We start from the raw sequence: 26,621 nt of genomic DNA on the forward strand, positions 1-26,621 counted from the left end.
ACCTTGATAGAATGTTCACGTTTCGATGTATCTGTGGGAGTTAGATATTTATTCTTCAAATATTAGTAGATAATAAATATATAGATGTAAGTAAATGTACATTTGGATTGAGAGTTGACGTCTTTTATTTTTATAAGAAGGTATCGTATAATGCTGGATTAACGACTGAAAGTGATATCATCAATACGTAAAATGGATTTGACACATTCGGATGCCAAAGTGATTGCACTAGTACTCACTAATACTGGTTGTAGGATATGCTCATCGAATGTATTTGTTGTACCTGATCTTCTCACAGAGATACCATCGTTCAATTCTCCACTCTCATGGCGAGAACGTAACTCGGTCACTACTTTGATACTATTTAAACCAGCATTTTCGGCCAAAGTGGTTGGGATAACCTCCAAGGCGTTAGCGAATTCTTGCCAGACGAATGATTCTACACCTTCCATTGCACGCGCTTCTTTGGTCAATCTACGAGCCACTTCAATTTCTGGCGCACCACCACCTGCAATTAAACCTCTTTCTTTAACTAAACAACGAATGACACATAGAGCATCATGTAGAGAACGGTCAGTTTCATCAAGAATCATATTATTAGCACCACGAATAATGACCGAAACGGTTGGTTTAGCATTATTACTCTTTATACCTGTCAATTTTACAATTTTAGAACCATCACTATCAATTTCTTCTACTAAATCAGCAGAACCTAATCTATCTTCAGTGAATAATTCTAGATCTGCGATTGGTTTACAACCTAAACTCTTGGATAAGAATTCAATCTCCTCTCTTTCAATATCCTTCACCACCATAATATTTAGTTTCGATAGGAAATGTAGTGCTAAATCATTAACGGCGTCTCTTAATATAGATTTTTGAATCAATAAAACGTTACACTTAGCCTTCTTAATCTTTTTACAAATGTTTAAAAGGTATGCTCTTTCTTCTTTCAAAATTCTATCCATTTGTCTATAATCACTAACAACAATGTTATTTTCTGTATCTGGTTTTGGAGGTGAAATTTGGAATTGTATCAATGCAATCTTAGCCTTTTCCTTTCTAGTTGGACCACCTGCAGTCTTCACAGCAGTTTGTGTCAACACTACACCATCAATCATTTCAGTGTCATCGATGGTCCCACCGACCTTCTTAATTAATCTAATATCATTCAAATCCACATTAGTAGAGTCCTCATTGGCGATTCTTAAGACTGATTCCACAGCCAATGGTGCCAAAAATTGTGAATATTGTGAAACAATCTTAGAACTCAAAGATGTAGTGGCGGCTCTAATCAAGTCTTCTCTATCATTCAAAGATATTCTGTGGGACATTTCCAACAAGATATCTACGGACCTCTTAGCGGCTCTCTGGAACGATTCAGCGATAATGGTAGGATGGATCCCCATATTCAACAGTCTATCAGCAGCACCCAAGAGGGCACCTGTTAAAATGACCACAGAAGTGGTCCCATCACCTGCTTCAGCGTCTTGTGCGGCAGAGACCTCCACCAGCATCTTAGCGACGGGATGTAAGATCGCCATCTGTTTCAAAATAGTGTGTCCGTCATTGGAGATGATGATCTCTCCACGAGCAGTCTTGATCATCTTATCCATACCTTTGGGTCCTAACGAGGTACGAATGGCGTCTGAGACTGCTCTAGCTGCGATAATGTTTGCCTTACGGACCTCTTGAGGCTTTTCCTTATTTTTGAAGGTGGCGTTGGATGGAACTTTTGGGGGCATTGGAGGAGGGAGTCTTGTTCTTGTGAGCTGGCAATTCGATCTATCAAGGGAAGACTAGTAATGGCCATTCTTCTCTGTATTCCATCTTTTTCTCTCTATACAAATAACTTTGCAAGATTTGGTGGCAAAAATTAACCTGGGACCGTCTAACGCGATTTGAAGGATATGTATATAAAGAAAGTGATAACAAGACATTGCAATTCGTTTAAAACTGTATGGTAAACCGGAAATTGGTGGGATAGTGCTGGATGAATATCTAGCACCATTGGTTGAATGCTTAGTTCTTTGTGGTTTTAATTCACTGCCGAGAGAGGGCCTGTGATTTGAGACTTGGAAGACCTTTGCCTCCTTACTTCTTCTTGAGATGAGTAGTGTACACTGCTAAGACGAGTTATGTATATATACATGCCAAATCTTGAACACGTACGAGACCCCATTTATAACAAGAGTAGGCTTGAACGTAGTATCGAATTAGCTGAGTAAACGTTGAAGAAGTGCTTAAAAAAATCACATCTCGAAGAATACTTGTTACTTCTCGTTGAGATAACAACAATAAGCTAACATTACAGGAAATGAACCAAATCACCCAAGATAAACCAAACGTTCTCGTGATTGGGGCAGGTGGAGTCGGTGTCATCACAGCCCTTTCACTGTACGTGAAGAATGAATGCTATGTCTCCCTTGTCGTCAGATCCGATTATGGCCACGTTCAAAAACAAGGCTATCAAATTGATTCCTGCGATTACGGTAAATTTGATAATTGGAGACCACATGCAATTTACAAATCCGTAGAGGAAGCTTCTCAAAGTAAGGTGTTTTTCAATTACGTTGTAGTCACAACCAAAAACATCCCTGATGGGCCACCACATTCCACTGTACCTCACATTCTAGAACCCATTTTAAAATCCAATTCCTCACTGTCCAACAAATGGTTTACCAACATCCTCTTGGTTCAAAACGGTATCGACATTGAAAAGGATATTATAGAGACTTTCTCCAAAGACCAATTCCAATACACGGTTCTCTCAGGGATTCAATTCATTGGTTCCACCAAGATCGGATCAGGAAACATCAAGCAAATAGGGAAGGACCACATTACAGTGGGTCCATTTTTACAATCTGATCCTGATGCCATTAAGGCTTCCCATGCATTCATCCAATTGTATGATAATAAGGGAATTAATTTTGTTGAATTTGATCAACGTGTAAGATACAACAGATGGAAAAAACTACTGTACAATGCTGCCATTAACACAGCAACTGCATTGGTGCAATTGGATGTACCCCGTTGTTTAGAGTTCTCAAAGGGGAATGATAGTAGTACTGAATTTCAAATATTTATACCTGCCATGAGAGAGATCGTCAAGATTGCAGCCACGGAAGGCATCGTCCTGGATGAACAATTCATTGAGTTCTTCACCAACATTACAAGGAACAAGATGTTTAGACCATCCATGTGTGTAGATGTTGATAAGGGACAATTGATGGAATTGGAAGTAATTTTAGGAAATCCCATCAGAATTGCGAAGAAGAACGGTGTGGAAACACCTGTGTTATCGATGCTATACAACCTTCTGATTCTAGTTCAGGGGAAGTTACTCGAGAGAAACAACTTAATTCAGTTCGACGAAACTACATGTCGTCTAGCCGAGTAAATAAATAGATAATTAAACGATAATAATATAGTTATATTCATAAATTACGTCGCGGCGACGTGCAAAGCGATGTTTTGCAAACGCCAGCGAAGAAAGAAGGATTGTGATCAATTAAAACAAGATATGGAAAACAACAAGACCCTCAATCTGGAACAAGATAGATAGATACACATCTGTCGTTTGGTGACTCAATTGAACTATCCATCGCTTTCCACAACTATTCTTACATAATTGAGGAAGTGTTCAATACTTTTGTTTTAAAATTACAATTGAAGTACGCTAATAAAACTCAGCCAAGATGAAGATGCTAACAAAGTTTGAGTCCAAATCTACCAGAGCTAAGGGGATTGCTTTCCATCCCTCAAGGCCATGGGTTTTGGTGGCTCTATTCTCATCTACAATTCAGTTATGGGATTATAGAATGGGAACACTTTTACACAGATTTGAAGATCACGAAGGTCCAGTTCGTAGTGTAGATTTTCATCCAACTCAACCAATCTTCGTCTCTGGTGGTGATGATTACACCATCAAAGTCTGGTCTTTAGAGACAAATAAGTGTCTTTACACATTAAACGGCCATTTGGATTATATCCGTACTGTCTTCTTTCATAAGGAATTACCATGGATCATCTCTGCATCTGATGATCAAACAATTAGAATCTGGAATTGGCAAAATAGGAAGGAAATTGCCTGTTTAACAGGTCATAATCATTTCGTCATGTGTGCTCAATTCCACCCAACCGATGATCTTGTCGTGTCTGCCTCTTTGGATGAAACGATTAGAGTTTGGGATATTTCAGGTTTAAGAAAGAAGCATTCTGCTCCTGGAACTTCCACTTTTGATGATCAAATGGCTGCTCAACAGAATTTATTAGATGGTGGGTTTGGTGACTGTGTAGTTAAATTTATTTTGGAAGGTCATACTAGAGGTGTTAATTGGGCTTCTTTCCATCCAACTTTACCAATGATTGTATCAGGTAGTGATGATCGTCAAGTAAAATTATGGAAGTATAATTCCACTAAAGCTTGGGAGGTAGATACTTGCAGAGGTCATACTAATAACGTGGACTGTGTTATATTCCATCCAACACAAAAATTCATCCTTTCTGTCGGTGAGGATAAGACTTTGAGAATTTGGGATTTAGATAAGAGGATCCCTGTGAAACAATTTAAGAGAGAAAATGACAGATTCTGGTTAATTGCAAGCCATCCAAATATCAACTTATTCGGTGCTGCTCATGATGCAGGTATTATGGTATTCAAATTGGATCGTGAAAGACCATGTAACGTCATTTATCAAAATCAACTGATCTTTGTTAATAAGGAGAAACACGTACAAATGTTTGATTTCCAAAAGAAAGTTGCATCACTACCATTTGCATCATTAAAAATTTGTGGTCGTATTTGGGATGCATTTAGAAGCATCTCCTACAACCCATCTCAGAATTCTCTTCTGATCAACACTGGTAAGAACTCCTTTGCCCTCGCTACCCTACCAAAGGAAGCTACTGGGGCAATTCCAGTCCATCTTGAGTTTGAAGACGATGGTTCATCTGTTTTATTTGTCGCTCGTAACAGATTTGTTGTTTATGTTCAGGATACTCAAACAATTGAAGTTCGTAATTTAGAAAATAAGTGTACCAAAAAAATTAAGATCGACGATACCGTAAAGGATATCGTTCAAGCTGGTCCAGGCCATATCTTAATTCTATTACCAAAGAAAGTTCTCTTGTGTGACATTCAACAAGGTAAGATCATAACTGAAATAGCTGCCAAGAACGTCAAGTATGTTGCCTGGTCGTTAGATAATCAATACGTCGCTTTAATGAGTAAACACACCATCACAATGGCAACGAAAAAGCTAGAAATGATTAATTCCATGCATGAAACAATTAGAATCAAGAGTGCAGCTTGGGATGAAACTGGTGTTTTTATTTATTCTACTTTAAACCACATCAGATATGCTCTCTTAAATGGTGAAAGAGGTATTATTAAAACCTTAGAGAAAGCTTTATATATTGTTAAAGTTCAAGGCCAATACTTGTACGCTTTGAATCGTGAAGGTGAAGTTGAAATCTTAACCATCGATCCAACTGAATATCGTTTCAAGAAGGCATTGGCTAATAAAAATTTCCCAGAAGTTTTACGTATTATCAAAAATTCTAATTTGGTCGGCCAAAATATCATCTCTTACTTACAAAAATCTGGATACCCTGAAATTGCTCTACAATTTGTTGAGGACCCTCAAGTTCGTTTCGATTTAGCTCTAGAGTATGGTAACCTAGAAGTGGCTTTAGATGAAGCAAAGAAATTGAACAGTTCTGCAATTTGGGAGAGGTTGAATAAGGCTGCTCTTGAACAAGGTAACGTTTCTTTAGTGGAAAGAATTTATCAAACTCAAAGTTCTTTCGATAGATTGTCATTCTTATACCTTTTGACAGGTGATCGTTCAAAATTACAAAAGATGGGAACAATTGCAGAGAATCGTGAGGATGTCCCAAGCATGATCTTGAATTCTATTTACAGTAACTCTACCGAGTCAAGAGCAAAGATTTTTGCTGAAGCTGGTTCGTTGTCATTAGCCTATGCTGTTGCCAAGGCTAATGGAGATGATGAGACTGCTGCTTCCTATTTGGAACAAGCTGAATTAGATGAACAAGATGTAGTCCTACCAGACCATTTACAACCATCTAACTCTGTCAAGAGCCCAGCGATAACTGAACCATTTGGAGATTGGCCTTTGAGAGAAGCTGAATTATCCTATTTCGAAAAGGCTGTTTTGGGTCAAATTGAAGACCTTGACATTGAGGAACCTTCTTCAGCAGAAGCAGCAGCTACTTCTATGAGCGCTGAAGGTGAATTTATGGATCAAGAAAGCGAAGAGGAAGAAGAAGAGGAAGAGGAAGTTGCAGACGCCTGGAACTTAGAAAATGAAGATCTTGATATTCCTGAAGAAGAAGGAGAAACTGAAGCTCCAGAAAAAGAGGAAACGCTTGCAGCTGAAGGAACTGAGGTGTCCAAGTGGGTCAAGAATTCCAAATTACCAGCTGTTTTAGTCGCTTCTGGTGCATTTGAGGCGGCGGCTCAAGCTTTGAACAAACAAGTGGGTATTGTTGAATTCGAACCTTTAAGAAAATATTTCATTGAAATATACGAGAGTTGTAGGACGTACTTATCTGCAACCCCTAATGAGCTTCCACCATTGGTCGGGTACATTCGTTTGAACCCAGAACTGGAAGACTCAGATGCACTACCTTTCATTAGAGTTACAGAAGTTATTACTGAAAAGCTAAATGATGGGTTTAAGCACTTCAAGGCAAACAAATTGGAATTAGCTATTGAATCCTTCCGTGAAGTCATTTATTACGTTGTACTAAGTGCCTTGGGAAATGATACTGAGGAGGAAGCTGCTCGTAACGCTTTATTAACGGCTAGAGAATACATTCTCGGTCTATCTATTGAACTAAAGCGTCGTTCGCTTGCAACTGAAGATGTTAAACGTAATCTAGAGTTAGCTGCATACTTTACCACGGCGAAGTTATCACCTGCTCATCGTACTAATGCTCTACAAGTGGCCATGTCTCAAAATTTCAAGCACAAGAACTACGTACAGGCTTCTTATTTTGCTGGGGAATTCCTAAAAATCACGACAAGTGGTCCACGTGCTGATCAAGCCCGTAAGATCAAGGACAGAGCCGACTCCATTGCTCATGATGCTATTGAGCTGGATTTCGACCCATATGCTAAGTTCTCTATTTGTGCAGCTACCTATACCCCAATTTACAAAGATTCTCCAAGTGTGACAGATCCGCTAACAGGAGCTAAATACCATAGCTCTGAAAAGGATACAATCGACAAGATCGCGGGTATTTCAAAAGTGGGTGCATCTGCATCAGGTTTGAGAATACGTCTATGAAATACTTAGATATATATGTTATAAAAGGATATATCCGAATTTAAATTAATGTACATAAATGAAAGAATTTGTTTTGTTCTAAAAGCTTTTAATATTTTAGACAAGATTACAGATATACAAGCAATACATTCTATTTTACGAATTGTGCTGATAAGGTACATAACAATCACAGGTAACGTCTATGTAACCTAGTCAACCTTGAAAGAAAGCTATTAATTTTAGTTCGGTCTGATCCCCATAATATAAGATGTAACATTATTTCTAGATTGAGAAATTGCTTTTCTAGCTGGGGGAGGCGGAGGAGGTGGCTTTGCTTTTCTTGTTCCTAATGATTCAGCTGATACACTAAAACTTTTATTAACACGCAAATGTCCATCAATTGGTAATGTTAAATATTCATTATTGGAATAGTTATGTGAGTTAGGTTTAGGTTTAGATTCGGCCTCAGTTAATGACATTCCAACAATGCTAATACTGGAAGCTCTACTTGCTGGGAGATCCGGATCCTCTTCAGATGGAGTGTATGATAACCAATCTACTTGAGTAAGGCACTTAAATGCTAATGTCACTGTATTTTTGTGTTCATGAAGCACCGTTCCATCAGTGCAAATATTATCAAAGTCTGTCAAATACCGCAGTAGTTTAACTATATCGGCTCTTCTATATTGAGTCTTTGACAATTCTGTATTCTTCAATAAGGGTAGAAGAACTCTTAAGAAAGTATTTCTCAATACCTCTTCATTCTCCGATATGTCTTGAAGTTCCCTTAGCATGACATCAACAAAAACATGCAAATCATTCAAATAAAAGAAATTCATGGCAATCCCATCTTCAGTAGTTGTTAATATTAGATACAAAACCTTGCACATCATTATTTTAATGGATACATCTTCACTTCTATTGAATGTCAATAGTAATAATTCGGTAAATTTTTTTGATATGGTACCATTAATCAAGTATTTAAATATTTTATTTTCAATCTCGTACTTTCTCGCAAACATCATATATTGTTCATTTAGAACGAGTATCAACTTGAACTGAGCATTATTGAAAAGATCAGTGGTTACATCTGATCTCATAGAAGACATCATAAAATACACAAAGAAATCGTCTATCAATTGGAGAGCAGTAATATTACATTTACAAAATTTGAAAATTTGGAATAATAGGTCCATTAGAACGGTGGATATTTGATGCATTTCATCCACAATTTCTGCATCAATATCATTCAGTTCATTTAATACTGGGTTGGTTAATTGTTCTTGGGTGAATCCCTTATCTTCACCATATTTATTCAAATATGCGAATTCTGTATAAAGGTTATTGTAAAATACGTTAAACCCTTGAAAATCAATCATGATCTCCAATGAATGTATATTCTTCTTTGATTCACATAATAATATGTATGAGATAAGGAATTTCATATTCATTTCAAGTAAGTCAATGTTTAACAATGACAACAATTTACTGAGACAAAATTTCTTCTGTAGCTTAAACAAATTTGATTCTGTGAGGGTCAACGCCATTCGATATAGATCTTGGTCGATTCTTATGAATTCCTTGTACGAATCTGTTGCCATTTTCAAATAAGTAACTAAAGCTGAATTCACTTTGGATTCCTCTTTACACTTGTCATCAGAAAGTTTTACAGTCTCCTCCATGGAGTTCCAGAATTGAACAATTTCATCACTGTTATGGGTCGGTTCGAGTGGTTTGGCAGCTGGGTCGAGTATCATAGAAAAATCATGAATATATGGAGGGGAATTGTGTTGAATAGAAGTATAGTTGGTGTCCAATTGCCAAGAATAGAAGCAACGATTCACTCTTTCTTGACAACATGTGTGCTTTTCAATTTTTGCATAGTTTGAGAAATTCGGAGTCACAGATTAATGTTGACATTACGTAACAACTGCATATAAAATATTGATATTCATTATTAGTACACTAGTACGTTTATTTATTTAGTTTTTAAACCATGCATGATCTCTTCCTTAGTGATTAGGTGGCCTATAGTTTCAATGTTTTCCAATAATTGATCTACATTAGAAGACCATTCATTCAACAATTCACTGGAATTCTTCTTCTTTTCAAAATTGACAATCTTTTCAGGTCTATTCACTTTTGCATATATGACGCCTTGATTCACTAAATCACTGATAAAAGTTTCTGTCTCAGATTCATTTAAATCTAATAGTTCATCCAATCTGGCGAGGGTAATTCTGGAATAGTATTGAGATATGACTCTTAAGTTGTGTTCGATGACCCTCTTCTTCAACTCAGCCCAGTGGTGACTACTGTTCTCACCACCAAAAGCAACATCATCCTGACTTAGGGTAGGTTCATATGTATCCTTAACAATTGGCCATCTCATTAATTCTTGGGTTGTAAATAATTTCACCATAGATTCTTGTACTTCCAACTTTTTCAAGTTATTGTCCTGTTGAACTTTATGAATCAAATCATTTTGTAAGTTCCCATAAGGTGAAAGTATCAAGAAGTATACAAAATGTGACAATGCATTCTTCCATTTTGTTTCATCACTTTTCACCGAATCACTCTGGTAAATTTCTTGATAATATTGAGCAATCTCCAAATACTCTCCCTTATGCAATCCAATTTTGATTAATAGTTGGTAATATTCGAGCTTCAAAGTCTCATATTTTTCATTTTTAAATGTCTTCTTTAAGATCTTTCTGGACAAAACAGTGGCTTGAGAATAATCTCCCTTCAAGATACTCAGTTCCATTTGTTCTAAGATAAATTCAATCTCCTCAGACATTTCCATGGATCCATACGTCTCCACTTGTAGTTCACAAAGAATATCACAGGCTTCATCAATTTTACCTTGATCCTTTCTAATATGTGCCAAAGTTCTTGTTACCCTAGCCCTTTCAACCTCTACAAAAATTTTATTCTCTGTGACAGTTCTAATAGTTTCAATAGTCTTTATCTTTGTATCTAAATCCAACTTCCCTTCAGTCTCTTGTAAATAAAATATTATTCTTTGCACCATATATTGAATGGAAAGTTTTAATTGCCCATGCTTTTTGGCTAACAAGGTCAATTGCTCATCCAACTCCGTCCACTTCCCCTGCAAACATAAAACCTCCACAATCTTTCCTAACACCTCCTTCGAAGAAACCAAGTCAGCAGCTTGTCTAGTTTTCTTTTCCCACACTAGTAATTGATCGAGAGCGGCTGAGACGTCATTTTGGGCTAAACTCTCAATTTTTGGGATATCATCCTTTAAGAGTTCAGAATAATCCTTTTCAGCTTTTATAGGAGCGTCTCTGGACATATTTGCAATGGCTTCTCCTTGCTGATTTGACGATTAACCTCTAAAATCCTTAATTCAATAAATTTATTTTGCCACCGAAATTTAGTTGTTAATAATGAAAAGTGGGTTACCCGTTCACACTTTTGAAAATGAAAAATTTTCTGCGATGAGCTTACAAGATTTGGCATATACTAGCTGAACATATACCAGTTGATATTATCGCTTAATTGAGAGTTAGCTCTATCTAAGGCAAGATATCAATCCCCAAACCTAATATATCATAATGGCAGGTTCCCAGTTGAAGAACCTGAAGGCAACTTTGAAGGCTGCAGGCCTTACAGGCCAAACGAACGTGAAGAAGAATAAGAAGAATTCTAAAAGACAGCCTAAGGCTTATGATCGTGAAGAGAAGGCCAGAGTTATTGCTAATATTAGGGAACAGTTTAATCCCTTTGAAGTGAAAATGGCCAGAAATAAGAGAAGAGAAGGTGGGCCATCGAGTGTCGCAGTTGGTAAACCTGGGATTTCCAAACAAATTGGTGAAGAACAGAGGAAAAAGGCATTTGAAACTAGAAGCTCTATCAAAAATAGAAGAGGTGGTGTCATTGATAAGCGTTTTGGTGAAAGAGATAAGGATATGACTGAAGAAGAAAAAATGTTGGAACGTTTCACGAGAGAAAGACAAAGCCAATCGAGGAATAAAAAGAATATCTTTAATTTGGATGATGATTATGAAAATGATGAAGAAAGTAATGAAGATATGTTTGGTAATAATTTAACCCATTTGGGTCAATCTTTAGAAGGGGACTTGGGTCTGGATGCTGAGGAAGGAGAATTTCTAACGAAGTCAAAAAGACCACATTTTGATGATGATGCTACATTGGGGGAAGTGATGGAACCAACGAGAAAGAAAACAAAAGCTGAAGTCATGAAAGAAGTTATTGCCAAATCGAAATTCTATAAACATGAAAGACAAAAGGCAAAGGAACAAATGAATGATCAAATTGACGTCTTAGACGAGGATTTTGATGATGTGATGTCAGAACTGATGTCTACTCAACCAAAAAAAAAAATGCTGGACCCAAAAAGTGAAAAAGATATCGACTATGATGTCAAGGTGAAGGAATTACTTCTAGAACCAAGGGCTGCACCAACCGATAGAACCAAGACGGAGGAGGAAATAGAAAATGAGGCAAAGGAGAAAAGAAAACAATTGGAACAACAGAGACTTGATCGTATGCAAGGTATGGTTGAAGATGAAGAAGGTCAAGAAAAGGGCGTGGAAGATTTAGATAACGAGTTCTGGGCCTGTTCTGAGGAAGAAAACGAATCCAATGAGGACATTGCTAATTCAGATGATGATATAGAATTTGAAGAAAAAGATGAAGAAGATGAATTGACGCATAGAGATAATGGATGGGCACCTAGAACTACTGCACCAGCAATTGCATGCCCATTGACCCATAATGAATTATTGCCATTATTAGAAAAGAACTCATTGGATGAACATCCCAAGATAATCAGAAAAATTATTCAAGCAAACCAACCTAAACTTGCTGAAAATAATAAGGAACGACTTGGAAAATTTACAGGGGTATTACTGAGACATATTTTATTCCTCTCGAACGAAGATTATTCTACTAACGTCGAAGATTTTAAGACAGTGCAAAATTCCCTGGTTCACATACTAAAAAAATTATCTGAAAAGTACAACCAAGCACTCTCTAATGAATGTAGAATAATCATCAATGAAATTCAAAAACGATTCAAGATAGATTATTTTGCAGGACTTTTGAGAAGTGATTTGGTCTTCTTTACATTGATTGGATCCCTCTTTTCTACCTCAGATCAGTACCATTTGGTTGTCACTCCGTGTCTAATCTTAATAAGTGAATTTTTGGAGCAAATTAGATTTACTTCTTTAGAAAGATTTGCTTTTGGTGCCGTGTTAGCAAAAATATCATTACAGTATCAACGAATTGCCAAGCGCTACATTCCAGAATTGGTTTATTTTTCAGAGAAAGCTTTATCCACGTTCTTGTCGCAATCTAATAAGATTGTAAGAGTAAGAATCGATTCAAAGGATCTTTCACTTCCCATCAAGTTAGAAGATATCGATTTTCATAGTAGTAAGATAAAACTACATGATATTTTTGCACAAAAAGAAGATACCTCTATTGCATTTCAAGTCACTATTCTAATGAACATTTTGGAATCAATTGATTTTGCTATTTCAAGCATATGGAAGAACCTTCCTGCCTTCTCTGAATTAACTATATCAATTCAAAAACTATTAATTGAATATCATATTAGATACCCCAAACTTGAGAAAACTAAACAAATCTTAGACAAATTACAAAGACTCCAGAAATTTGATGAACATATTCCTTTAACTTTGCAGAATCACAAACCTGTATCTATCCCATCTCATGCTCCTAAATTTGAAGAAAACTTCAACCCTGATAAGAAATCATACGACCCTGATAGAACAAGACAAGAAATCAATAAGATGAAGGCACAAATTAAGAAGGAACGTAAATTCACCATGAAGGAAATTCGTAAGGACACTAAATTTGAAGCAAGACAAAGAATCGAGGAAAAGAAGAAATCACATGCTGAATATCATGCCAAGATGGCACATATCATTAACACAATAAGTACAGAAGAAGGTGCCGAGAAGAATAAATATGAAAGAGAAAAGAAATTACGTAGTGGTAAGAAGTAAGGAAATCATCATTTGTATTTTAGCGTATTTCACGTAAAATATAGGCATTTACATTATAATATTTTATTATTGCAGATATCTTGTCAAAAAACATAAGAATTATTATGGGCTTTTGGACCACACATCGAGACGCTGTTGTAGAAAGACGCTGTTGTAAAAGGGATGAGTTAATGTAATGTATATGAATGCAATTTATATAATATTAGGATATTGAAGTGAATCATCTGCCAACATCAGATTTCTTGTAGTACTCTTTTACGAGGCCAAGCATTCCTGTATGAGGATCATCAAGCGACTCCGTTCCCTCAGTTGAATTTAATTCGCTATTTCTATACTGATGAAGTGAACCTCTGGCATTAATAAATGACTCAGTCAAGTTACTATGATTTTGTTTTTTTCCGCCATTATTTGCGAAATTAGGATTAGGTTCGCCAATTCTAAATAATTCAGGACGCTGCCCCGGTTTGAACTGTTTCTTCCATGAATATGTGTTTTTTAGAATTTGACTTGAAGCAATCTGTTCATTGTTATTTCTGATAGGTAATTGGTATTTTCCGACAAAATTTGCGTCGTTCTCATAATCGTCAATGAAATACATATAGGATTGCATCATTTTGTTCTTTGCCACATCATTTTCTTCCTCTGTGACTTGCTCAGGTTGGTTAGTGGTTGCTTCTCTTTTATCGGATACATCATTATCCCCCTTTGACACATTGATTGTGTCAGTATTACCTTCTTTCATTCTAATATCGTCAAAGACAGCATATTTACACACATAACCTAGCCCATCCACATATACCGATGATTCTCTGAAGAAGTCTACAATTTTTCCTGCAGAGTTTGGCAAAGAAAACCATAAAATAAATGGAGTGATGACCAAACTTGCCAACTCTCTAAGCAAAATAATAATTTTCAGGTTGTACAATGTGCAAAATTCGTTTTTAATTTCTTCTGTATGATACCTTCCTTCCCATTCTTTAGGCATATAATGCGTATACGATGCCAATTCAGTCAATGTGTCTTCTGGATTAAATATGGTATATTTGTCACTTATTGCATTTCGACAGATACTCCATATCGTTCCCAGAATTGTAATAAAAAAAATGACAGTTTTATCGCCAATAATCTCGAAGTTTAGGAAGTTCTCTGAATCGAAAATGGTTAGAAGCACTAATATCGCTGCAAACGAGCCACAGATGAAAGCTACAAATTTCAGTATGAGATTGGTTTTTTCCTTTGGAAATTGATCAATGTATTTGTCGGCAATTTGTGAACTCAACCCTATTCTTTTTTTGAAAATATGGTACAATTCGTTATGTTCTCTAAATTTCCATTCAGCAATTGGGGTGTATTGTCTAGCATTTATTGATCCTGGAGAAGTTTTGTACTCGTTAAAATAGCGGAAAAAGTATAACATGACGAAATACGTTACCAGAAATGGAGACAAAATGAGGTTTAAAAATCCGGCAAGCATAAATCTTTTCCTTAGCTCCTCCATTATGTACCCACGTTGTATATCCTTCAAAAACATTTGTTTAATGAATCCAGATTCATTAAATGCAAATCCTATAATACAAAGATTAATATTCCACTCCAAAGTTTTTGTTAAGGTATTTGTTCTAAACATCGGAATAGGCAATGAAAGATTTAGAATGTTATTATTGTACAATGCAATCAAATAATTGTCCTTTCTCATAATTCTGTTTGCCACAATGTGTGCATCAATTTTATTTTTAGCTTTCACTTCCACAACATTTGCTGTCAGTGCATTCTGATCTTTCAAAAACATAATTTGTTCAATAACATTTTGCCATGGAATTGCTTGCAACTCATTATCCGATATATTGAGTAAATAATTGTAAAAGTTATGGATATCTATCAGATTCTTTACATCAAAGTAAAGTTGTATTATCTTCAGAACAACAAATGTATAGAATATCCATAATAGAAGTTTTGTAAAGCCTGTAATATTTTTGGAATAACAGTTTTCAATTTTTATGTCTGCCAAACGCTTGGTAGTGGTGATTTTAGAGTAGTCTATACAGTATCCAAGATATGATGAAATATAAACCACAAATATTAAAGTGGCTATATTTAAAACCTTCTCTAGCACTATGCATGTGAACCCATTACCAAGGTAATAATTGTAAATATCTTGTAAAAAGACATCTAAATTGTCCACATTTGCCCATTTCCAGAGAGCTTTTTCCTTGCGGCTTAGCGTGTTAATCTTATTTGCGGGAGTATTGTTTAGGATAGAAACGTTCTTGAGAATATTTGGCCTTTTCAATGAAAACCTTGTTTTAGCTGTAGAAGTATTTCCAAAAATAAAACTCCTACTTCCGGTATTGCCATGTATAGGTTCAACATCTTCAAAAAAGGAACGCATTCCATTTCTTAATTGCTTTCTTGATTGATGTTCTGCAGGTGACGTAAATAAACTTTGCTCCCGCTTCTTATTCTGTTTTGTATTACCGTTATTTTGAGTAACTCGCTGAAAGAATTGAGGATATCGATTAGATGGTTCAACCTTTAACCTTTTGTCGAACAAGGGTCGGTCTTCTTCACCATCAGCATCGTCCTCATTTGCTAGATTAGTTTCTTCGTCAGAAGATAATTGCCCAATCTTTTGTATTGAGCTAAATTTGGTTTCGTCACCTCTATGTACATGAAATGATTTATCTGTAGTTAGTGGTGGAACAAATAGACTGTCTTTAGACCTATTATCTTCATGCTCATGCTCACGCTCATGTTCATCTTCGTCTTCGTCTTCGGCTTCACCTTCCTCGGAACTAGTTTCTTGATCAGATTCTGGCACCCGCATTTGATCTTCGCCTGTAGAATGTTCATTTTCATCTATGGTATTCATCTGGAAAGTACTCATATCCTGCGTATGTATAGACGTACGGATATCGTCAGATTGCAGTCCGAAAATTCTGGATAAAAATGTATTATTGGGAATTTTTGAGCCATGGTCCTGAAGTGCATCATCTTGGTCACTCATGATAAACCTTTTTATCAATGTTACTGCTTGTATTGCTCACTGTTGGGTGTTTTATATTGTAGAGGCTCTTATGAATCAACAATTTGAAATACGACTTCCTCACCCTTTAAATCGTTACCCGCAAAAACTAATAATTTAGCCGCCCAACTAATGCCAATATGTTTCTTGAGTGAATAGCATATATAATGTTAATGTAGTTTATATATAACTATGAACCCTCTATGGAAATCTGGGTGTAACTACAACTTTCCCTTCAATACGGCCCAAAAGTTCCACGGATGGTTGCTCGTCGGATGCGTTTAATGAGACAACGTCTTGCAAGAAAGTGGATTCTGCACCTCTCCCTACGTCCATTATGGTGTTACCAATCTTCATGGTGATCTTTCCAGATTTATGTACCCTGATACTACCAAGATCCCCAATTAATTCATCCTGTGGAGTATCCTGTATTTCTTTACTCTTCTTACCTTTTTGTTTTGTATCCTTCTTCTTTGGCTTCTTCGCTTGCTTCGTAGTATCCTTTTCTGTAATATCTTCAGCATCTAGAGCCATGTCGTTAGTATCTTCAGATTCCTTTTTCTTAATACGTGTCATTTCAAACTGCGGTAGTTTAGTGGGTAATTGGAATAACATGAACCTGTTTGGTTTATCATTGATCCTTTGCAGTTTCTGTAGTATATGCTTGTAGTCATTGGATAAAACGGTCAACTCTTCTGCCACTTCTTTTTCATCAATGGATTGAAAATCATCTTGAAGGCGTAATACATCCAATCTATCTTGTAACTTAGTATCTTTTTCCGTCAAACGTCTTTGCAACTCTGTTCCGTCTCCAAAGGCTGATTGCTCTATTTTTATTTCTGGAACCGTTGGGGTAGCCTCCCTCGTAGGTGCGTCAGAAAGTGACTCTTTAAGTTCGCTCTTAGCTTGCTCAACGTCTCCATGTCTAACACGAACAGGTCTTACAGGGAATAATTGCTCTATACGTTTAGCTTGCAAGGCACTATCGTCCATATCCCCATCATCATCACTGATAACTTCAATATCTTCAGTGGTATTATGTGTCGTATATTCTCTTCCCATATTGAACCTAGTTTTGGTCTTAGATTCTTTCTTTCCATCATCATCTTCTTTGTAATCTTTATCCATATTGACATTATCATCCGATTCTGAATCTCCAGCATCATTTTCAATGCTCTCTAACCCTTTGCGAACCAACGAGGATCCAGAACCTTCCATTTTAACAAAACCTCTTCTATCACTACCTTTATCGCCACCAATGAAGTTCCCGGCAGCAAGGGGACCAGTCGAAATGACATGCGTATTACTTAAGAACTTCGCGGCTCTCCTCTGTTTATTATCTACACCACCCTGAGCCCTTTTATTCCCCTGATTGTTGCCTCTTTTATCATATTTCTTCTTACCAATGACGTCCTCAGATGTTAACATGGGAGCTGAAGCTTCTCGTTCTTCCTTGCTTCTTCTGGCAATAGCCTTTGGCTTGAATTTCAAAGTTGGCTTTGGTTTGCCATCAGCATTATTCTTTAAAGTTGGCAGGCGGCCCGTTCCACTCATTATATCTTAGATTACTTCAATTGTTAGCAGATCAATTAACCAATCTGGATTTTTGTTGTTCTTATTCTCATCGATTTTTCAAAAGTGAAAAATTTTATAGTAGCGAAAAAAAAGTAGAAAGGATTGCTCATCTCATCTCATTGTAGAACCATAATAGACGACAAACAACAAAGGAATATTGTGTTAGTATGGTGAGGAAAGGATCTCAAAAGAGGAAACAAGCTAAGTCTCAAGAAGAATTGGATCCATACGGGTTGAATGAAGTTGATGATTTTGCTTCCAAGAAGGAAAGAGTGTTACTGGAGCAATCGACCTTAGGTGATAGACGTCATGTTTCTGATGACGATGACCTAGGAGATGATGAAGAGGAAGAAGTTTTGCATGTAAGTGATACTGATGATTCTGATGAATCCGAAAGTGAATATGAACAGCAAGAAGAAGAACAAGACTTGGACGGCGCTGAGGCTTACAGGAAAGTCTTTGGCAGAAAGCTTGACCTTGATCAACCTGTTGAAGATGAAGAAGGTGGCATGCTAGGCAATGAAGAGGCATGGGGATCTAAGGGAGAATACTATGGTGCAGACGATTTGGATGATGAAGAAACCGCAAAGGAAATCGAACAGGAAGCTCTACGTCAACAGAAGAAGCATCTGCAAGAATTAAACATGAATGATTATCTAGATGATGAAGTGGAAGAAGAATGGGTCAAAAGTGCAAAAGAATTTGACATTGGTGAGTTCCAAAGCTCAACCAAACAAAGTGATAGCACTATTTCCATTAAAGATATACTCAATATGCAAGATGATGCCAAACTTGAATATCTGAAAACAATGTTCCCAGAATTCATGCCATTATGTAAAGAATTAGCGAACTTATCAGAAGTGCTGAGTGATCTAGAAGCAAAAGAGGAATCTGAATTTAATCGGTTGAAGATAATGGCGTTATGCACGTATCTTGGTACTATTTCATCATATTTCGGTATCCTATTACACGAACTACATGAAAATGAAGATTTCTCTACGATGAAGGACCATCCTGTGATGGAAGCTATCTTAATGTCGAAAGAAGTGTGGAGACAGGCGAAGGAATTACCAGAAGATTTCGACCAAACTACTACTCATGATGATATTGTAGAGGGTCAAGAAGATGAGGAAATTGAACAAGAGCAACTCAGTGAAGACGATATCAATGATATCAGTGAGCTCGATGAAGACATGCACATTAATTCCGATGGTTACAAGAACGATGAAGAAAGCAACAAGCAAGAAGATGACGACGATGTGGATTTGGATGATTTCGAGGAATATGTTGCACAATCTCGTGTCCCTAAGAAGAAACTGAATAAGCAAGATATATCAAAGGAGATCACTGATGACTATATCGAATCTGATATGGCAGATGTCGATGCACAAGAGAAGAAATCACGTAGGAGAACCTTACGTTTTTACACTTCTAAAATTGATCAACAAGAGAATAAGAAGATTGACAAATTTAAGGGAGATGATGATATTCCATATAAGGAAAGATTCTTTGAAAGGCAGCAACGTCTACTGGAGGAAGCTCGTAAGCGTGGTCTAAATGACCCCAATGCTATTCCATTGGATGACAATGAATACAATTCTGCCGATGAAAATACTTCTAAGTCCGTAAATAGCCAAAGCGAAAACGACTATTATAAGCAAATTCAACTTGGTAGACAGGGAAGAAAGACTTCAAGAACAAATGCTCATAGGAATGCTGTGCTGGCAGCTAGAGAAGGTAAGTTGGCTGAACTTGCTGAAGAAGTTGGTGATGATGGAAAGCGTGCTGTCAACTACCAAATTCTAAAGAACAAGGGTTTAACTCCAAAAAGAAACAAAGACAACAGAAACTCACGTGTCAAGAAGAGAAAGAAGTACGAGAAGGCACAAAAGAAACTCAAATCGGTTCGTGCTGTCTATTCAGGTGGTCAATCTGGTGTATATGAAGGTGAAAAGACTGGTATTAAGAAGAATTTGACAAGATCAGTAAAATTTAAAAATTAGAATGCATAAGAACGGAAAGAGAGGTTCATATTAAGGAATATAGAAGTTTTGTATAGTATTAGATAGGTTCAATATAGTTTAGTATTAATATACTATGGTTGATATTCCTCATTTTCCAAGGTACCACACTCGTTTAAGATTGAAGCTAATTTTTGTCTTAATTCTTTTTCGGTTAAGGTGTAGTCAAGATCTAGATCCCAACAGAGGAATTTTTTAATTATTTCTTGGTTATTTTGAAAAATTGTAAGTTCGTCCTTCGAAAGTCTCCTACAATAATCAATAACATCATATCCATCATTCCTTATCGAAGTTAGTTCCTCGGCTCTTTTCACGATACTCTCTTTTATGCCACATATTTTCGCACAGTAAACTCCAAACGACTGTCTTGATATACCCTCCTTAATTCGATACAAGAATGTTATTCCCACGTTTTTGCATAAAGTATCCCGAGAACTAGAAATGTGTGCTTGATTTAGCAACACTTGTGTCATATAATAATTAACTCCGGGGAAAGCTTCATCTAAAACATCTGTATTGAATAACTCATGAAAATGTGTACATGCTAATACTCTTGGACAATCTTTGCTTTCTGCTAGCTGTTGTATAATAGCGCCAAAGAGCGAGGGTCCATCGATTATATCCGTACCTTTGCCAAATTCATCAATTAGTATAAGACTTTTCTTACTCATTTGAGAGAGACACCTTGCCATTTGCAATGAATCTAACTCGAATGAGCTTTTTAGTAGTGAGACAGTATCTTGGGTCCTTGTTCTAGTTAAGATTCTATCCACCAGTCCAATTCTTGCAGAATCGCATGGAACAAAACATCCGATATGGGCCAAATAAACTATTAGTCCTGTTTGAATCAGAAAAACAGATTTTCCGGAGGCGTTAGCACCTGTAATAATACCTATACGCTTGTTACCCTCTCGACTCCATGAAGTATCATCAAAACTACCACCAAGCAGTTCCAAATCATTTGGGATATAGGTATCGACAATATTCTCGTATAACGGATGCCTACCAGATTTGATATCAAGTACACATTCATCTTCGGACAATTCTGGCCTGACATAGCCATTTCTCTGGGAAATATAAGCAAAAGACACAAGAACTTCCAACTGAGCAAATAATTGAAAATACTCCATCAATTTTAACCTTTCTTTGATAACGCATTCTTGTAATGAATGCAAAACCTCCACCTCGAGATCTGATATGGACGCATAGATATCACCATATTTCTGGTCAAGTTGTAAGACGGCCTCGTTTTTATAAAATAGATCAGTGTTGGTTCGAAAAACCTCATTCCATCCCAGTTGTGTCGTGATGTCAGATAGTTCTTGAATAACTGAATCTACCGTAACTAAATACCCCAATTGAGGAATGTAGACTGCATTAACAATCTTGTCTCTGGTCATATCAGGACTTACATTTCTCTCCATCAAGTTTTGAAATAAATCATTTTCTGCCTGTTTTGCAATTTCTGTTAGAATCACCTCAAGCTCATTATAAATCAGCTTATGCTGATCTAATCTTTCATTTATTCCTTCTATTAAAACAATTTCCTTGTTGTATTTGGAAGTTTCAAAGTCAATGGTCTGTTTAACTTTTCTCAATAAAGTTTTAAAAACAGTTAAATCGACATTAGAAATAATCCTTCGTATTAAATTCTCTGAGGTTGAAACAATATCTAATTTGGAAAGGCAGTCAGTAAGTCGAATAGCTCTCTCAAGAAACTGAACCAAGTTGGTCCATATTGTTACAGATTCATTACCATGCTGGAGCTGTTTCAATATATTGAACAAATCTGGGAATCCTTTAAAAATTTCCTGAATTTCCTCAAAAAATAAACTATTATTTTTCCCAAGAAATATATCAACGACATCATATCTAGTTTCTATTTCCTTTTTCTTTCTCAATGGAGCTAATAACCATGACTTGAGGATGTTTTTGGAATATCCGTTTGAAACATGATTCAATAATTCCAGAATACTCATATCTCTCTTCCCAATGGTTTTGTCAGTACCTGTTTTCTTGAAGATAGGCAAGATCTGAAGTGATTTCAAAGTATTTTCATCAATTAATAACACATTAGAAAGATCTATAGATTCAACATGTAGGATAGGGTTAGATATATCATGTGTTCTTCCAGAAGAATATGTATTCAAATCATCCAACTCTGCATGTTTTTTATAATTTGTAAGGATACATCTTACGGTCGAGCCCGTAATCTCTGTTGAATTATCCACACTCTCCACAATCCCGCATAAAAGTGACATACTGCGATTGTCATTTAATGATTGAGCATTTAAAAGATCTGTTTTCTTGAACGAATTTGTTGCTTGCAGTTCTATTCGGCAGTTAATTTCAGCACAGGCTTTTTTGATGAAACTGTAAAGGTTTTCCTCCAGTCGTAATGAGAGTAAACATAAGGTTGCGGAACATTCCCAAATAAGCGATTTGATGACCAAATATAAGTCATCTAATAACCCACTCAATTCATTAGGAGCACTCTGCAAGGGAGCACTTGGTAAATTAAGACTATAGTCTCTGTTCAACAGCTTTAACGTCTGCGTATGACAATCTAGTATTGAACACCCCAGTCTCCCTTTATTGATATCCAAGCATATTACCACTTCATCATTGTAATCAAATGAGTAATTAACAGAATGATCTGGAAATTCTGTTTCACTGTTGGTGGTAAAATCTTTCACCATTGTTTGTTTTGCCTCATCTTTCTCCACTTCTACTTAAATTCTCGCCACCTTCAATATATACTTTCGAGTTAGATAGCCGCTAACGGTTCGGCTCGTGGAAACCGTGCAGGTACTATAACGAAAACTATGCACATGGAAGTAATGTTAATGTTTATATGAAAAAATTATGCCTATCTAAAATGTATGTGGTAAGGGGGACTCGGTTATTTCAACCGCAACGTGGTTCCTGTTGTTCAACTCTCCTGGAAGCATCAAGAATCCAATTGCTCACAATTTGGGAAGAATAATGCTGGCTTTTATGAGAATATTTCTCCCAAATTACTTTATGGTATCTGCTAGGGTCTCTACAATTTTCCAAAATTAACTTTGCCAATGGGAAAATCTGGTCATAAGTGTAATTCGAATAGAAAACATGCGCTGAGGACCATGTATCACAACCAAGAATAATCATACTCAAGAAATATGATCCCGCAGCTAACCAACTTGGTTCAGCATCGACTAGTCTCGGATCCATAATAGTAGACTCTAATAAATATTTTGCCAGGGTTCTTGTTTCATGTTCGTAATCATCTGCTTTACTTACTCTTCGTAAAAATGACATAGGGCCAGGCCAACCCAGTTCAAACTCTAACACATTCAGTATCAATCTTTCGGCAGTTAAGATGTCTTGTTTACTATATGCTTCGTTCAACATGTATATTATATCATTTAATGTTGGGCAATTAATTTCTTCATATTTGGATGCAATGAACAGAGCAGCTGCCGCTATCAATTGGAATTTATTCAAAGCTATCTCTTGATTTGATAGAAATCTATCAATTATATTCACAGTTAAATACAAAGTCTCTGGAAGCAATCTAAATCGAAGATGTACCTCCACAATCCATTCAATAACTGTTGATCTATGTGTCCATTTTAGGTGTGGTTGTAATTGCATGTATTGAGGATTCGGTCTCAGACGAGTTTCTAAACTTCTTAAATATGGGAAAATGTCATTGGTAAGTTCAGGAACCATCACAACGTCATATGAATCTTCGTCGTTAGGATCGGGTGAACTCCTGAAATATTTCTTGTTAACATGCTTCAGCAGCATTTCATCGTTTGCTGTACGTGTCAATCGCAGTGGCTCATTAACTTTTCCAGCCTTTACTTTATTAAGGTTCAATTTCTCATCGCATTGAGTCTCACTGTCCATGTCTCCATTGGTATTGATCTGCTTAGCTCCATTCTGAGACTGAACCTTCGTTAGACTTGTTGACGATGAGGTTGTCGGATATGATTTGTTGTTCACTTGTGATGTGACATCACTTAAAGCAACTCGGTGTTGAGAATTGCCCGTTTTTAACTTATTCAGATCTTCCTCTGGTGGGATATTTTCTTTTTTGAGAGCTACTGAGCTCATGGAATAAGATATATGATGCATTGGTCGTAACTGTAATTTAGTTAATATTTTCGATCGGATTTTTCTGGTGATCTCGTGAAATATTCTAGCAAAAAATGTTAATTCAAAATTCTGTCAGCTATGTTTAATATGTTTTAATATTCAGGATGTCCCTGATCAATCAGTTGTTTTGGCTTGTTATTTAGTAACTTGTTCAATTGAAATATTTTCTTCATTGTTTTGTTTTTTCGCTCGTGTTTATACAATTCCTAAACAGGAACTTTGTGGGGGTTGGGTGTGTCATGTTGAACGCCCGCGTCACTAAATTGTATGTTTACAAAATTCTATTACATAATTCAATCTTATACAAAAGTCAATCTTCATCTTTGCTCTTTAACTCATTGGTAAATAAAAACGCCTTACCACTGGAGTTCCCACCAACAATCCAATTCTGTAAAGGATGCCATGATATAACTGCCGGAACAGTCGCTGTGGTTAGATGAGCTAACTGTTCTCCTGAACTCGTGTAAATATCTATGGCCCTACTCATATTAGCTATAGCGAACACATTCTTATTTGGTTTAAATCTAGCCTTCAATATACTTGTCCATCTACCTGTTTGACAATTATGTTTTAAGGTTAGTTTAGGTTGCAAATCTTCAGGTAACTTTGGTTCTTTCACATCAAATAGTCTTATTGTATCATCATAGCCATTACAAACAAGAGTACCATCAGTTGGAGAATAAGAAACACCTGATACACTTAACCTTGAATCATAGGTGGACACTATTTCATGGCTTGGAAAGTCTTCGTATTGAGACCAATCAGGCTTTTCTATAATTTTTCTAATATCCCAAATTTTCAAAGTCCTATCAAGAGAACCCGTTGCAATTTCATAGGGACGCTGGGGATTAATACACATTGATCCAATTTTTTTATCCGCCAATCGCTTTAGATCCACCTCTATATTTTTCATTCTTAAGTCCAATTTAGTAAATTCCCCGCTTAGTGTTGTCAAGAGAAGAAGGTTTGGATTATCATAACTGAATTGACAGTCACTGATTCCTAATGGATCGTCATATTCGTTTTTTAAAGTCAATATATCTGCACTATCCAAATTGTTTAGATCAACGGAACGGATAGAACCATCATAAGATGTCAATAAGATCTTTGAAGTATCTGTGGGGAAACAGTCGATCCTCCCCACGTTTTTATTAAATAGCTTGACCCGAGTAATTTCAGGCTCTTCAAGTTCATCTTCTATTGGATCATCTCGAACATTCCAGAAGCCAACATTACCTGACGTATCTCCTGCTACAATAAGTTTCTTTTCCACAGAGGGATGGAAATAAATAGCTGAAATTCTCTCATATACAATCTTAATTTCATTTGGTTGAAATACATCATACAAATTTAAGTCAAATTCTTTCAGTTGCTCATCTATATCGGGGGTTAATTTCGAATCTGTTTGATATTTTTTCAATTCATTGAAGAAATCGCCACTTGAAACATTAGCAATGGATTTAAATTTCTTCAAAATGGCACTGTCATCCTCGTCCTTAATCAGATCGCTCAATTTAATATCACCAACAATCTTCATATCCTTATAAGACTCATCGAGTTCTTCTTCCTTTACATTGCCATTGTGATTCATTTTCATTAGTTGATTATCGTTTACATTGGGGATACCATTTGTATCGACGGTTTCACCTCTCAATCTTCTGGATCGTCTTACAGGGCCAACTGGTGTCTTCTCCTTCACCGCTGTCTTTCTAGTTCTCGGTTTGGCATTTGGTTTCTTCTTCTTTGCATGGATGTCGTCAACCTGGACTCCTGCTTCTCTCTTAATCTGTGATGCCTTATTACTCAAATTCAGTTTCTTCAATAGATCATTATTTCTCTTAATATTTTCTTGACGTTTCCTTTGGAATTCAGTAAATTCCACCATTTCCTAAGTAAGCAATCAAGTCAACTTGAATGAATGGAATGGGATCATGCAGCCGAGTATTGATTATCAAATGAATGTATTCAATATCAGTTTCGCGTCCCACTTTTATTCAAATTTCCATAATTAATTGGTATCAAAATTTTATATCTAGTACGCCCATGAAAGAGATGGAGAGATTGTTTAAAGAAGTATATCTACCTGAATATTCATGAGCAATATATTGTCAGTTTTCAACCCCCCTCAACAGCGTGACCTAGATGAATCGGAAACATTGGATTGTTTGCCCTGTCAAGTCATGAACTCGATGCTAGCTCTTGGGTTTGGGAGTTACTTAGTCTCTGGCAGAGCTTTCAAATACTCTACGAAGGATACCAAGGCTGGAATCAGTCTGAAGCAGTTTGAAAAGAGTAATCCCCTCTGGTGGAAATCCAGTGTTAAGGGGTTTGGTGCTGGATTAATCGTCTATGGTATTGTTCGAGGCACTGAGGGTTGGGTCTGGAATAAAGAAAAGAAATACCAACCACTGTCCTAACCGTAATAATAGCATTAGCTTCTCCTGTATATAAGAAAAAGAATGTATATCTGAATATCATTAAACGTTATTTTTTTTGTTTTAGTTAATTTATTTATTTATTTCTATCTATTGTTTTTTATTGG

The 26,621-nt window shown here is 36.4% G+C and overlaps 13 protein-coding genes across 13 annotated transcripts; 5 read left to right on the plus strand and 8 right to left on the minus strand.

Annotated features, from left to right (window-relative positions):
- Positions 1-158: 158 nt before the first annotated feature.
- CCT4 (chaperonin-containing T-complex subunit CCT4) lies at positions 159-1,745 on the minus strand (the record flags this gene model as incomplete). Its single annotated transcript, XM_003674282.1, has 1 exon — positions 159-1,745. One exon carries the CDS (start codon positions 1,743-1,745, stop codon positions 159-161), a length of 1,587 nt encoding a protein of 528 aa, XP_003674330.1.
- Positions 1,746-2,317: 572 nt separating this feature from the next.
- NCAS0A13930 (uncharacterized protein) lies at positions 2,318-3,400 on the plus strand (the record flags this gene model as incomplete). Its single annotated transcript, XM_003674283.1, has 1 exon — positions 2,318-3,400. The coding sequence occupies one exon, from the start codon at positions 2,318-2,320 to the stop codon at positions 3,398-3,400; it is 1,083 nt and encodes a 360-aa protein (XP_003674331.1).
- A 298-nt stretch (positions 3,401-3,698) lies between these two features.
- Positions 3,699-7,316, plus strand: COP1 (coatomer subunit alpha; the record flags this gene model as incomplete). Its single annotated transcript, XM_003674284.1, has 1 exon — positions 3,699-7,316. One exon carries the CDS (start codon positions 3,699-3,701, stop codon positions 7,314-7,316), a length of 3,618 nt encoding a protein of 1,205 aa, XP_003674332.1.
- Positions 7,317-7,534: 218 nt separating this feature from the next.
- LDB17 (Ldb17p) lies at positions 7,535-9,052 on the minus strand (the record flags this gene model as incomplete). Its single annotated transcript, XM_003674285.1, has 1 exon — positions 7,535-9,052. The coding sequence occupies one exon, from the start codon at positions 9,050-9,052 to the stop codon at positions 7,535-7,537; it is 1,518 nt and encodes a 505-aa protein (XP_003674333.1).
- A 221-nt stretch (positions 9,053-9,273) lies between these two features.
- RPN5 (proteasome regulatory particle lid subunit RPN5) lies at positions 9,274-10,614 on the minus strand (the record flags this gene model as incomplete). The annotated part of the gene is made up of 1 exon (XM_003674286.1): positions 9,274-10,614. One exon carries the CDS (start codon positions 10,612-10,614, stop codon positions 9,274-9,276), a length of 1,341 nt encoding a protein of 446 aa, XP_003674334.1.
- Positions 10,615-10,876: 262 nt separating this feature from the next.
- On the plus strand, positions 10,877-13,318 carry NOP14 (snoRNA-binding rRNA-processing protein NOP14; the record flags this gene model as incomplete). Its single annotated transcript, XM_003674287.1, has 1 exon — positions 10,877-13,318. The coding sequence occupies one exon, from the start codon at positions 10,877-10,879 to the stop codon at positions 13,316-13,318; it is 2,442 nt and encodes an 813-aa protein (XP_003674335.1).
- A 220-nt stretch (positions 13,319-13,538) lies between these two features.
- Positions 13,539-16,322, minus strand: ATG9 (autophagy protein ATG9; the record flags this gene model as incomplete). Its single annotated transcript, XM_003674288.1, has 1 exon — positions 13,539-16,322. One exon carries the CDS (start codon positions 16,320-16,322, stop codon positions 13,539-13,541), a length of 2,784 nt encoding a protein of 927 aa, XP_003674336.1.
- Positions 16,323-16,541: 219 nt separating this feature from the next.
- RPC53 (DNA-directed RNA polymerase III subunit C53) lies at positions 16,542-17,894 on the minus strand (the record flags this gene model as incomplete). Its single annotated transcript, XM_003674289.1, has 1 exon — positions 16,542-17,894. One exon carries the CDS (start codon positions 17,892-17,894, stop codon positions 16,542-16,544), a length of 1,353 nt encoding a protein of 450 aa, XP_003674337.1.
- Positions 17,895-18,082: 188 nt separating this feature from the next.
- SAS10 (rRNA-processing protein SAS10) lies at positions 18,083-19,918 on the plus strand (the record flags this gene model as incomplete). Its single annotated transcript, XM_003674290.1, has 1 exon — positions 18,083-19,918. One exon carries the CDS (start codon positions 18,083-18,085, stop codon positions 19,916-19,918), a length of 1,836 nt encoding a protein of 611 aa, XP_003674338.1.
- Positions 19,919-20,010: 92 nt separating this feature from the next.
- Positions 20,011-22,635, minus strand: MSH5 (MutS family protein MSH5; the record flags this gene model as incomplete). Its single annotated transcript, XM_003674291.1, has 1 exon — positions 20,011-22,635. The coding sequence occupies one exon, from the start codon at positions 22,633-22,635 to the stop codon at positions 20,011-20,013; it is 2,625 nt and encodes an 874-aa protein (XP_003674339.1).
- A 208-nt stretch (positions 22,636-22,843) lies between these two features.
- CLB3 (B-type cyclin CLB3) lies at positions 22,844-24,058 on the minus strand (the record flags this gene model as incomplete). Its single annotated transcript, XM_003674292.1, has 1 exon — positions 22,844-24,058. The coding sequence occupies one exon, from the start codon at positions 24,056-24,058 to the stop codon at positions 22,844-22,846; it is 1,215 nt and encodes a 404-aa protein (XP_003674340.1).
- A 331-nt stretch (positions 24,059-24,389) lies between these two features.
- On the minus strand, positions 24,390-25,964 carry CMR1 (Cmr1p; the record flags this gene model as incomplete). The annotated part of the gene is made up of 1 exon (XM_003674293.1): positions 24,390-25,964. The coding sequence occupies one exon, from the start codon at positions 25,962-25,964 to the stop codon at positions 24,390-24,392; it is 1,575 nt and encodes a 524-aa protein (XP_003674341.1).
- Positions 25,965-26,172: 208 nt separating this feature from the next.
- DMO2 (Dmo2p) lies at positions 26,173-26,496 on the plus strand (the record flags this gene model as incomplete). The annotated part of the gene is made up of 1 exon (XM_003674294.1): positions 26,173-26,496. One exon carries the CDS (start codon positions 26,173-26,175, stop codon positions 26,494-26,496), a length of 324 nt encoding a protein of 107 aa, XP_003674342.1.
- Positions 26,497-26,621: the final 125 nt, after the last annotated feature.

The sequence above is a fragment of the Naumovozyma castellii genome, chromosome 1, assembly GCF_000237345.1.
Source record: "Naumovozyma castellii chromosome 1, complete genome".
Classification (NCBI taxonomy): domain Eukaryota; kingdom Fungi; phylum Ascomycota; class Saccharomycetes; order Saccharomycetales; family Saccharomycetaceae; genus Naumovozyma; species Naumovozyma castellii.